The 12,477-nt window shown below is 34.8% G+C and overlaps 1 protein-coding gene across 1 annotated transcript; it reads left to right on the top strand.

The window, feature by feature from the left end:
* Positions 1-595: 595 nt before the first annotated feature.
* Positions 596-5,961, top strand: LOC127979033 (uncharacterized). Its single transcript, XM_052584145.1, has 5 exons — positions 596-714; positions 1,325-1,447; positions 3,265-3,345; positions 3,482-3,553; positions 3,663-5,961. Exons 1-5 carry the CDS (start codon positions 618-620, stop codon positions 3,854-3,856), a joined length of 567 nt encoding a protein of 188 aa, XP_052440105.1. The 5' UTR covers positions 596-617; the 3' UTR covers positions 3,857-5,961.
* Positions 5,962-12,477: the final 6,516 nt, after the last annotated feature.

Genomic DNA, 12,477 nt, shown 5'->3' with positions numbered 1-12,477 from the left:
ATATACATATACATATATATATATATATATATATATATATATATATATATATATATATATATATATATATATATATATCGTCCCCTTGGAATTATAAGGTTCTATCTGCATTCTAGTTTTGAGATATTCAGCTTCAAAATTTTTGCATTCCATTCGACTGTGTAGATAGTTTTTTTTTTTTATAAAAATCCCATAATGTATACAACATAAACAAAATCTATCACAAAATGTAAATAAGTTGTCACAGAATAAAACTATGGGAATAACTCAATTTTGTCAAAAATGTCAGATAGAACCTTATAATTCCAAGGGGACGATATATATATATATATATATATATATATATATATATATATATATATATATATATATATATATATCAATTCAATGGTCAGTTTAAAACAAGTTAAAAGTTAAAAAAGTAGTCTAAAAGTAATCAAAAAAGTCTGAATGCATTACCTGGGTAACGTAGATTGTGTTACTAACTACAGTTTTCATCATGTAATCAGTAATGGAATTTTTATTTAATCTGCCCAGCTGTGTTCCTGTTTTAATAAGAATGACACTTCATGACTTCCTTTTTCTCAACAATCTCAAGCAGCAGTCTCATAGTGCACATGTTCTGTCAGGCTCATGAAATGGATTCAGTTTATGCAAATTCTAGTTTCATGCTTCCAACAGTTGCATCAGGTGAAAAACCCTCTCAACGCAACGGTAAGACAGGAGTATTATCAGTATGCAATGAAATTTCTATTTTAAAGGTTTAGCATTGGTACTGTATTATGTTCATTCAACAATTGCACATTTGGCAGATGCCTTTGTCTGAAACATCTTACACTGCATCAAGGTAGACCTATCTTATCTGTTCATGTATTTCAATTAAATGCTTTCAATTAGTTTAAAATGTTAGGTAAAAAATAAAATGTATAGCCTGAATGCGCTGTAAGGCACTTTGGATAAAAGCATCTGCCTAATGCATGAACGTAAATGTAAAATGCAGGATTAGATAATTAAGAGCATCTGCCAAAAATGTAAACTTAAATCTGCTAAAAACATAAATATACATAAATATTTGCTTAAGTAGCAGTGATGTGTGAACTCGTGTGAAATTTGCCTTTTTGCTTTCTGTGGGTGGACCAAGTGTCCATGTTCTCAAGATGCTTTAATGAGCAGTGGTATATTTTGATTAACTACAAGACTACACTTTACAAAATGCTAATTCAGTAATAGTTTCAGACAGCTTTGCTGGACTGATTAAAGAGTTCAGAAATATATAAAAATATTTTCTCTTATTTTCTTTATCTCATCAAATTTCTGACCCCAGCCACTCAAATGCAAGAAGGAGAGCGAGAAGTTACTTCCCCAAAGCCGACTAAAGTTCTTCTGATTGTTCTGGGTTTCTCTCTTGTTTTTGCTCTCGGAGGTCTCTGCGCACTGGGGATGCTTTGTGAGTATAACTGATACTAGATCTTTGCTCTGTTCTCAAGAAGAGAGACAGAAAAAGAGTGAGACAGAGTAAGAAATACAACCTTATTTTATCCCTTCCTTAACCATACGAGTAAAAGCCAAAATCTCATACCTCACTACTATATAGTAGGGAAAACAGTATACGTGATAAATGTATGCCAAAATTCATAGTATGCATAAATACCCGGTCAACTTACTACTCCAGCGTAATTCTGAAGAGTGCATACGGTGGACATTTTACTATCCTATGCGGCCAAGAGAGAGGATTTATGAGTGGCTATGATGGGAAGCAACTGATACTGGTTGATCACAACAGGGAGAATGTGCTATATCCACATTACATTCATAATTCATAATGTACAATTCTTTTCAGTTGTGGAGTAATTACTTAATCAAAAAAGTACCTATTCAAAAGTATGCAACTTATAACGCAGCCCAAATGTGCCGCACATGACCTAAAAAGTGAAGCCGAAACATTTTGATCCCCCTGCTGGCTGCCGAGTTTTGGGCCAGCATGAATTTTAGGTGAGGGGTGTGAATGTACAGCGCTCTCTCCACCCTCAATACCATGACTGAGGTGCCCTTGCTCAAGAACCACCAACAGCACCTCGGGCATTGCAGCATATATGGCTGCCCTCTGCTTAAGTGAAGTGAAATTCAGCCAAGTATGGTGACCCATACTCAGAATTTGTGCTCTGCATTTAACCCATCCGAAATGCACACACACAGAGCAGTGAACACACACACACACACTGTGAGCACACACCCGGAGTAGTGGGCAGCCATTTATGCTGCGGCGCCCGGGGAGCAGTTGGGGGTTCGATGCCTTGCTCAAGGGCACCTAAGTCGTGGTATTGAAGGTGGAGAGAGAGCTGTTCGTGCACGACCCCCACCCACAATTCCGTCCGGCGCGAGACTAGAACTCACAACCCTTCGATTGGGAGTCCAACCCTCTAACCATTAGGCCACGACTTCCCACGACTTCCTTTGGGTGAATGTTCACGTTGTGTGTGTGTGTGTGCACTTTGGACGGGTTAAACGCAGAGCACGAATTCTGAGTATGGGTCACCATACTTGGCTGTATGTCACTTTCAAATGAAAATTCTGTCATTATTCACTCACCTTTGTTTATCTTCAGAAGAGAAATTAAGACATTTTTGCCTCAGAACTAGTAATGCCATATGTACTATTTTACTGATGTCCTTACTATGTTTCTGCACCTTGATAACGGTAGTATTCTTGCTGTCTATGGGAGGATCAAAGAGCTCTCAGAATACATCAGCATTACCAAAAATATCTTAATTTGTGTTCCAAAGATAAACTAAGGTCTTACGGATTTGGAATGACTTGAGGGTGAGGAATTAATTACAAAATGTAAATTTTTTGGTGAACTATCCCTTTAATTACTTTTCTTTCTTTCTTTTTTTTTTTTTTTTTTTGCTTTTAGTTAGCCACATATGGGACATTTTGGCTTCACTTTTCTATAGTGCAAGGAAGAGGAAGTCTTTTTATTTCAGTCTATGTGTGAGAAACCTCTCCCACTTTAGGAAATGAAACTTTTGGTAAGAAAGATAAGATTCAGGACAGGAAAGCAAATGCCTTTTTCAAATTTTCAACATTAAACTCCATTTTAACTAAAATGTTATTTAGCCCTTAATTTATAAACACCATTCAAAGGTTTTTGTTGTTGTTGTTGTTGTTTGTTTGTTTTTTGTTTTTAGATAATTTAAGTCTTGATATAAATAATGATATGATTGTTGTCATATTCAAATCTACCAACATTTTGTCTTTATTCAGATAATAACAAGCTTGACGAATCAGTGAATGACCAGCACATGCTTTCAGTGGAACTGTCAGCTCAACAGATCAACAGCACAAGTGAGAAAACAATGTTTCATAAATATTAGAGCACTAACCAGTTTCATTTACAGCAACTTTTTTTTTCTTAAGTTCTGATGAAAAGCTAGAGGAATTGGCTGCTTGTTTTCTCAGTTTTTAATTGTCTTTTCATCAGTCATGATGAAAGAGTTGAATGACCTTACAGCCAGATACAACACACTTAGAAACTGGCTTTCATTTTACAATGGTGAGTGTCAGTTTGCATTCAAAGTGTGATAAAAAAAAATTTCACAATTTTTGTGAAGTTTGACTTACCTTAATGAAAGATTTGATTACACTTTATTCATTCATCACAGCTCAGGTTTGTAATCTCTCTGTGGATGGCTGGATAGCTTGTCGTGGAAAGCTGTATTTATTCAGCTCTGATAAACTGAACTGGTCAAGCAGTCGAGATGTCTGTGTTTCAAAAGATGCCAAGCTGGTCACCATAACCAACCAAATAGAACAGGCAAGCCAGATCAATTATGAATTAACTGATACTAGTGTGTAATAAAGACAAAATTAACTTAAAGCCGGGGCGTATTCCAGAAAGCAGGTTATGTGACATATCTAGTTATGTTTAAATGTTTTAAAAAAAAAATTTCCATTTTCTACCCCCTTCAAAGCATCCGATTATTCCTCTTCCAGAATAATCTAGTCGAAGTCCTTGCTCTTCCAAGCCTTTCAATGGGGAAAGAGGGTGTTTGTTGTCAACTGTTCAGAAGATGTGAAATAAAGTGCACGCATCTGTAATAAAACGTAGCTCACGCAGCTCCGGGGGGTGAATAAAGCCCCCCTGTGGTGAATTACAGTTTTTTTACAGATGCTAGGACACGTTTCTCAATACTTGGGTCACTTTTGCAAAACTCTTCACACAGTTATCCTAACCAACTTTCAGCTTGGCAAAGCAGTTCATTTCACATTCAAAATGCACTTCAACTACCAAAACACTTCATTCAGGTCTCAAATCAACTCATTCTTCCAGAACACTAGCAAAGGTTGACAGCCGACAAACACACTTTGTCACCCACAAAACAATGACCTAAAAAACACTAACAACATGTAGCATTATAAAATGTTTTATTGTGTAAAACAAGGACACATCTCTGTTTATAATTCACTGCAGTATATGTTACTGGAATGAATCAGACAAGATGCAGAATTCATCAATATTTTATGCAGTTTATTTATTTTAATTTTTATGCACTGAGTAATTCCAAAATACAAGAATTTGTATACACACCATCCACTGATCCAGATACAATAGTAATGCTAATCTACTAATTGTCCAATCGTTTTTATATAATTTAATTTTAAGATTTAAAATATATTTCATTCAAATATTACTGTAGAAATTTAGCAAATTGCTGTCTTATCCAGTTTTGTATTATGTAATTGTTTTGAACATAAGTTTAACAGTTTTGAAAACAGTATGTAAGCATGTGCAAATTGGCTTGTATGTACAAAGAGTTTTGGCAGTTGTTGTGTCTGAGTGAGAAAAGAATTCATGAAATTTGAGAGATGTAGTCATTGAATACATTTTGTGCCAAAGCAATGATAATCGATCCTCAGTTTAGCCCACATAGACTTCTGTTGTGCTCACTGTGTGAAGAGTTTTGCAAAAGTGACCTAAGTATTGAGAAATGTGTCCTAGCCTCTAGGACTGTAATTCAACCAAACGTAATAACCACTTTTTCTCTCATTTCTGCTGACTGTGGGGAATTAGAAGACTCCCATCTTCATTTTCTCCAACTTCAAAATTGTCCTACATCACAGAAAAAGTACCGACCCAGTGTTTACAGAGTTGAACATGCAAAGAAGGCCTTTGCAAAAATCGGTTAAACAGCAATATATGATGACTTAAAGTGATTTTGAAGTTGGAAGAGAAAATGAGATGGGAGTTTTCGACAAGCTAGACAAGACAAGCGTTTGAGGTTAAAGTATATAAATTAGTTTTTGTTTTTTTAATGATCTAACGTTTCGCTAAATAAGACCCTTCTTCCTCGACTGGCATCTTGTAGAGCCATTTGAAGCTGCACTGAAGCTGCAATTTGGACCTTCCACCCAGTGAACCCCACTGAAGTCCACTATATAGAGAAAAACCCTGGAATGTTTCCCTCAAAAATAAGGACATTTTAATTCAGAATTTTCTTTCAAGAATTAACACTTAAACGTTAACATTGCTATCTCATAACCATAATTACCACACAGCAATCTTAAACAATAAAATTAATTGAAGCAGTTAAAATTACTAAAGTTTAAATTAAGTCAAAAATTCCTGAATTACGTATAATTACAGACCTCTGGATGTTTTCTTCATGTTAGCAAGTTCTCTGAGGCCTTAGTGTTCCCCAGCATTACAGTCCAACAGAGATCTAAGGATCAATAAAAAAACAAACCTTTAAGTTATTGAGTACACAGCGGTGTGGCATACTGTACCTTGGTGAGGTTTTTGGGTCATCAACGTTCTAAATAAACTGCATTTGTGTTATTTATGCCATCATCATTGTCAGTTTCATAAAAACTACTTTACAAGGTCATTTAAGTTTTTATCACATAGATTTTCTTTTTACCTTTACCTATACCAACAATTATTTTGTATCACTTTTTTTTCTCAATCAGGATTTTCTGGTCTCTAAAATAAAACAGACTCACTGGATTGGTCTCAATGATCTGGAAAATGGAAGCTTTAGCCTAAGTTCTGCCAGGAAGACTCAATCACTTCGTCACTAATTACCTTCATCATTATCCAATCACGTCTTTATACTCCTGTATAAAAGATCGTACTTACACATGTTTGAGTTCGCAGATGCCAACGCGACAACAACCTCCACCCTCCCCACCACCACCAGGATGGTCCTGTCCTTACCTTCCAGGGGGGGTCTGCTGCGCCCCTGCCTTCGTCTTCAGGCAGGAAATGCAGATTCGCTACCCTCGGATTACGAACCATGGACGGGGCCTTCCGCCAAAGAAATTTATAATTGTGCTCGCTGAGCTGTCAATAAATGTATGCTTCGTACATTCCTCTATCTCCCGAGTCTTTCTGGTAGAACTGAAGGACACTGGGTTTGGGTGAATAACCAAACTCTCAATGAAACTGGAGTACAGTAAGAACTCTGCTTTTGTTATTTGGTTGCTTAACATTTTTACAATCATTACCTCTGTGTATAAGTGTTGCAAAACCACCAGTTATTTATTTACATTTTACTTGGTTTACTTTAACCAAATGTATTATTGTTTGTTTTTTAAAGGTTCTGGTTCATTGGGGAGCTAAGACAACCTGATAACTGGAAAGAGCAGGATCCATCTGGAGAGAACTGTGCTGCTCTGGGAGATGAGAACGGCAACTTTCAATCTTGGTTTGATGCTTCTTGTAAAAAACAGAAAATGTTTATCTGTGAAAAGATCTATTAATTTATCTTTATCAGTAACACATAATAAAACATCAATGATACATCATGTACTCTACATATGCAGAGCAAAATTGAATTCGCTTACTTTTACCCAAATAAAAAATGCTGCATTTCTCCTGTTTTGACTTTGCATATTTTATTGAAGATCTTAAGCAGATTTACCTTATAAAATAAAAGCTTTCTGATTTGATAACTCACACATTACTCGTTTTAAAATAACAAGGACATGCAATGCTGTAATTAAATGCTTTAATATCATCTGTGGAACCACTGTGATCAGCAAATGGCAGCCCTGCATAGCTATAATACTAAAATAAGCATTGTCAAGATCTGTTTTGTGTATGCATTTAAAATAATGTGTGCTATAAGTTTATAATGTAAATGTAATAAACTAGGTGTCTGTGAGAATGGCATTTAATCTGATAAAATCTGCATTTTAACAACTTGCAATTTTTGCCTGATCTGTCATTTTGTATATATGTTTATTGTTTTCTACACAAGCAGCCTCTCCAGCTTTAATGACTTCTATTCTATTCATATGTCAGAAATATCAGAACTACTTCTGAATGGTCAAACCCTGACAACCCCTGCCCATAAATGCTGTTTGAAATTAAGTTGGTATTTTAGGAAGTTGCATAATTTGCTACAGCAAAATTTAAATATAAGGCTTGTACTGCAACAGACAGTTGATGAGGATTTAAGACAGAGTATACAGTTTATCTCTACTATGTTTTTACCACCATCCTCATTCTTTCCTCACACACACACAAATAGATTTATATATTCCTTATTTTCAGAGACCATTACATATTCAAACATGGAATTTCTAGATTTTTTATTCGGGCTCATAACATCATAACTTTTAAAGGAGTGATATTATTTCCTTATGTAATGGATTAAGCGAAAACTCACACACTGCAGACGCCATGAAATAAAACTGACCTGGAAAAGAGATCTTCAAAGAGCAAATTACAATAACTAAACTAAAATAATATTCGTGAATTCTGTCCTTCAAACTAAAGCTTCAGTACTGTTTCTCACAGCTTTTGGGGTAAAGATGATCATAATAAAATTATGAAAGATCATAAAATAAAATTTATGATGAAGGTAGATTTTACCTGAAACTTTGAACTATGTTCTAAGTAAAAGTTGGTGTAAGTTGCCAGATTTGCTGAAAAAAAGGATTTTGGTAAAGATTTATTTTTCAGAATTGAAGGAAATATAAATTTATTTATTTTTTATTTGACCTTTATTTAACCAGGAAAATCTCTCTGAGATTAAAATCTCTTTCACAGGAGAGTCCTGGCCAAGAATGGACAGCAGTTACAGTCAAACTTACAAATTGAAACAAAAAATGTACAATTTAAAACACTTAAAAACAATTACAAATCAATGAGTCTTCTTCAAAATGACCGAATAATAGATTTAAAATGTTCCATAGGCAACAAAATTTGTAATTTTAATTTTGTTTGGAGTAAATTCAAATGGAGCTGCGTACATAAAAGCCCTTTTCTCCAGTTCAGTTCTCACAAATGGGAAAGAGAGAGTAAAACAATTATCAGACCGGAGGGAATATTTCCCAACACTTTTCTTTTGAATTAGACAACCTAAATATGAAGGCAACAACCCCAGAATAGTTTTATAAATGATTAAGTAAAAATGAATTTTCCTTCTAATAGACAAAGATGGCCAGGATACTCTATTATACAATATACAATGATGAGTTAAAGGTTAACTATCTGATATAAATCTTAAAGCGCCGTGATAAACAGCATCCAAAGAAGAAAGAAGTTGAGAAGATAAACCAAATTGATAAACCACATCACCGAGTACGGGCAGGAAAGTAGCAGAAACTAACCTCTTTCTTACATTAAATGAAAAACAGAACTTATTTCGAAAATAAAACCCAAGCTTTATTTTTAATTGATTCGTTAAATTAGTTATATGAGACCCAAAATATAATTTATCATCGATAGTGATACCAAGATATTTATATTCTTTCCCTAACTCAATCACGTTACCTTGCAAAGTCTGAAGAGGAATAAGATTGTCTACCGCCTTTTTCGAGCTTGAGAATAACATTATTTTAGTTTTATCAGCATTCAGAACAAGTTTTAGTGTATGAACCCGTGACTGAAAAATCAAATGCCGCTTGAAGTTTAATTAAGGCTTGCTGTTTTGAAGGTGCACCACAATACATAACAGTGTCATCTGCGTAAAAATGAAAATTAACGTCTTGATTACCATGGTCAATACTGTTTATGTAGATAGTAAACAAAAGAGGCCCTAACACGGATCCTTGAGGAACTCCTTTAACAATCTCCAATAGTCCTGAATTTTTGCCCTCAGTCTGAACACATTGGGTTCTATTAATTAAATAATTTTTAAACAAAAAAATAACATGTTTTGATAAGCCAACACTCCTTAATATGTGCAGCAATATCTCATGATCCACTGTGTCAAAAGCCTTTGATAAATTGATAAAAAGAGAAGCACAGTAATCAACTAATCCACTGATGTCATTTAAAACTTTCATAACGGCAGTAGTGGTACTGTGTTTTTTGCGAAACCCAGATTGATTACTAGATAGAACTTTGTGAGCATTCAAATAACAAGTCACTTGATAAAACTTTCTAAAATTTTTGATGGAACACAAAGCTTAGAGATTGGCCTATAATTATCTAGTATAGTAGAGTCTCCCCCTTTTATTAAGGGGATAACAAAAGCTGATTTCCAGATTTCAGGAATAACACCAGTATCTAATGAAAGATTAAAAAGATAAGTTAAAGGGGTCGAAATGATATCAGCTGCCATTTTCAAATAGATAGTTTCCACACAGTCAGGGCCTGGAGATTTGTTTATATCAAGCGATTTAAGTGCTTTATGGACATCAGTACTCTTTATGTGAACAAAAGAGAACTCTTCCTTTTTAAAACTAGTTTCTGCACTAACAAAGTCATTCTTTGAGGGCCAAAGATTACATGACTCGAATAAAGACCCAGAATCAATAAAATGCTTATTAAAATGGTTAAGTATTTGCTCTTTATCAGAAATGACAGTGGAATCCATATTTATACGTGAAGGAAAATCGGATGATTTTTTGTTCCCTGCTATATATTTTATATTCTGCCAAAAGAATTTAGGATTATTTAAATTAGTCGTAGTTTTAGCAATAAAGTAGACTACTTTAGCATTCCTGATGGCGAGTGTACATATATTTTGAAGCTGTCTGAAAATAGTCCAATCAGAATCTACATCAGATTGCCTAGCTTTTGCCCAAGCAATATCCCGCTCACGTATAAGAGAAGACAATGCTGTAGAAAACCAGGGGTTTACAATTGGTATGACTCGTATTACGATACCCCTACAGTTTTAAATTGGACAAATTGGATAGATGTTGGAGTAACTTTATACACAAACATTCATATTTTTCGGGACTGTCGACTAAAGCTGTTATTTTCAAATTTTGTGTATGAGGACTCTATAAAGTCAGTTCATGTAGGAAAAGAAATCAGTGTCATCAACCACTCTACATGTTTGACACCATCTGTCAGAAATGAAACTAAAACATTTAGACGACGGAGTTTTATAATTCTTATGTTGTTGATATCTGGCAATGTTTTATCAAATCCCGGACCTTATTATGACAGTTCAGTTTTTAATGTTCCTACTGATCTAAAATCTAGATCAGGTTTGGGTTTTATTCATATTAATGTGAGAAGCTTGCTTCCTAAGTTGAACATGGTGCGTATCTGGGCAAAAAATACCAATGCTGACGTTATAGTACTATCTGAAACGTGGCTTAATAAATCCGTTACAGACAAAGCTATTGGTATCGATGGCTATAATGTCCATATGGCCGATAGGCCAAAAAGAGGAGGTGGGGTAGCAATTTATATCAAGGGTAGATTTGAAGCTACTGTATTACTTTCTGAATCAGTGGCTAAACAATATGAATTATTAGCTTTAACTTTTATCGTCTCTAAAACTACATCTTACAGTAGTTGGATGCTATAGACCTCCTTCAGCTAATAATGATGCCATTTCATCTCTGATGCACACAGTGACATCATTGGATTATAAGGAGCTTCTTATACTGGGTGATTTTAATGTGAATTGGTTGCAGTCAGCTTCTGGTGGTCTTAAATTAATTTGTGATACTCTTAACCTCTCTCAGCTAGTTGAGACGCCCACTAGACCAAATTTGAAGGACTTTAAATTTAAAGTCAACATTAATTGATCTTATTTTTTCAAATGTTCCACACAAATATTCATTGGCTTCTGTATTTGCAAATGATGTTAGTGGTCACTGTGTTGTCGCCTTAGTTAGAGATACAAAACTACCTAAACAGAAATCACGTATCATTACAAAAAGGTGTTTGAAATATTTTAATGAGCAATGTTTTCTCCATGACCTTGCTACTTATGACTGGGAAAGGATTTCCCTCATCCCCGATGTCGAGTCTGCTTGGAAATATTTGTATGATGGACTTCGGTTCTTGATAGGCATGAACCAATTAAGAAATGTATCTAAATTTGTATGTGAGAGTTTGAGAGTATAAGAATGTGTTTGTTAGAGTGAATGTGAAAGTGTTTGACTGTGTGTGAGAGTATGTAATAGAATGTGCGGAAGCGTTTGAGTGTGTGTGTGTATGTGAGAGTGAGCGTATGTAAGGATGCATGAGTCAGTGTCTTTTGGAGAAAAAGTATTTGTGTAAGTGAGTGTGTGTGAGGACGCGTGTGAGTGTGATGCGTGTGGGAGAGAGTCTATGAGTATGTGTTTTAACTCTAACATTCCTCCTTGGTCTCCTGGATATAAAATGTTCAAGCAGTAGTATGGAGCAAACATCAACTTCAGAGCATCACAGAAGATGGTGATGTGGCTGTTACAGTTTTTCTCAGTCGCTTTGGTGCATTTTTCAAAACAGAAATGAAATTCTCAAAACTACTTGTACAACCTCCACATCATTTAGTCATTTATACACATCATAAAACCAGTTTCTCATTCTTTCGAACAAGTTGCGATTGCTTTTGTACATTCATGCAATTGATTACGCACATTTATCTGTTGTTTCCTACATTATCAGTTGCTCATGTCATGTTGCTCAAAATGTATTATATAGTTTTCTGTGCATCAGTCTTACCCCTCAAAACATCTAGTCTTTAGTTCATCGTATAAGTCATTAAATGCAAAATGGTTAATCTAGTTGTCAAAAACTGCCAAGCACACTTTTTATTTTTATTTTTACACATTATTATTATACTTTTGTCAATTTGGCATGAATTGTGCAAGTGAATCTTGACTAATGAAGAAAATGTAGATGATAAACCAATGATAAACCATTTCTCTGAAATCTCATGAATCTTCAGTTAGAAAGCTTACTGTAGACAGAGGACAACACAAGAGTTACAAATTCTGACAACTGACTTATTTTCATCTTTGTGTCCACATTTCTTTTTCCTTTTCTATATCACAATGACATTGTAAAGGTTGTTGTTGTTGTTTTTTTTTTTGTTGTTGCTCAGACCACTAGTAAAAGTGTAACTGTGAATTCTATCCAGTCTCTTTCAGTCAATATCCCACATACAGTAATGTGTAAATGTGTACGTTTGAAAGGGATATATGGCATACATAAGCATATGGCATACTGTTCAATACAGAGGTTTACATCAGAACATCCCTCCAGAGTACACTGTTATATTGACAATATGACTAAGC

The sequence above is a fragment of the Carassius gibelio genome, chromosome B19 (genome assembly GCF_023724105.1).
Source record: "Carassius gibelio isolate Cgi1373 ecotype wild population from Czech Republic chromosome B19, carGib1.2-hapl.c, whole genome shotgun sequence".
Taxonomy (NCBI): Eukaryota; Metazoa; Chordata; class Actinopteri; order Cypriniformes; family Cyprinidae; genus Carassius; species Carassius gibelio.
Note: the sequence above shows the minus strand (reverse complement) of the source record. Positions and strands in the feature narration are given on the sequence as shown.

Bases quoted from the DNA above. Each gene is read 5' to 3' on its own strand.
- LOC127979033 (XM_052584145.1), top strand. From the start codon at position 618: ATGTTCTGTCAGGCTCATGAAATGGATTCAGTTTATGCAAATTCTAGT. The intron at 3,346-3,481 runs GTGAGAAAACAA...TCTTTTCATCAG, and splicing joins TCAACAGATCAACAGCACAA to TCATGATGAAAGAGTTGAAT. The intron at 3,554-3,662 runs GTGAGTGTCAGT...CATTCATCACAG, and splicing joins CTGGCTTTCATTTTACAATG to CTCAGGTTTGTAATCTCTCT.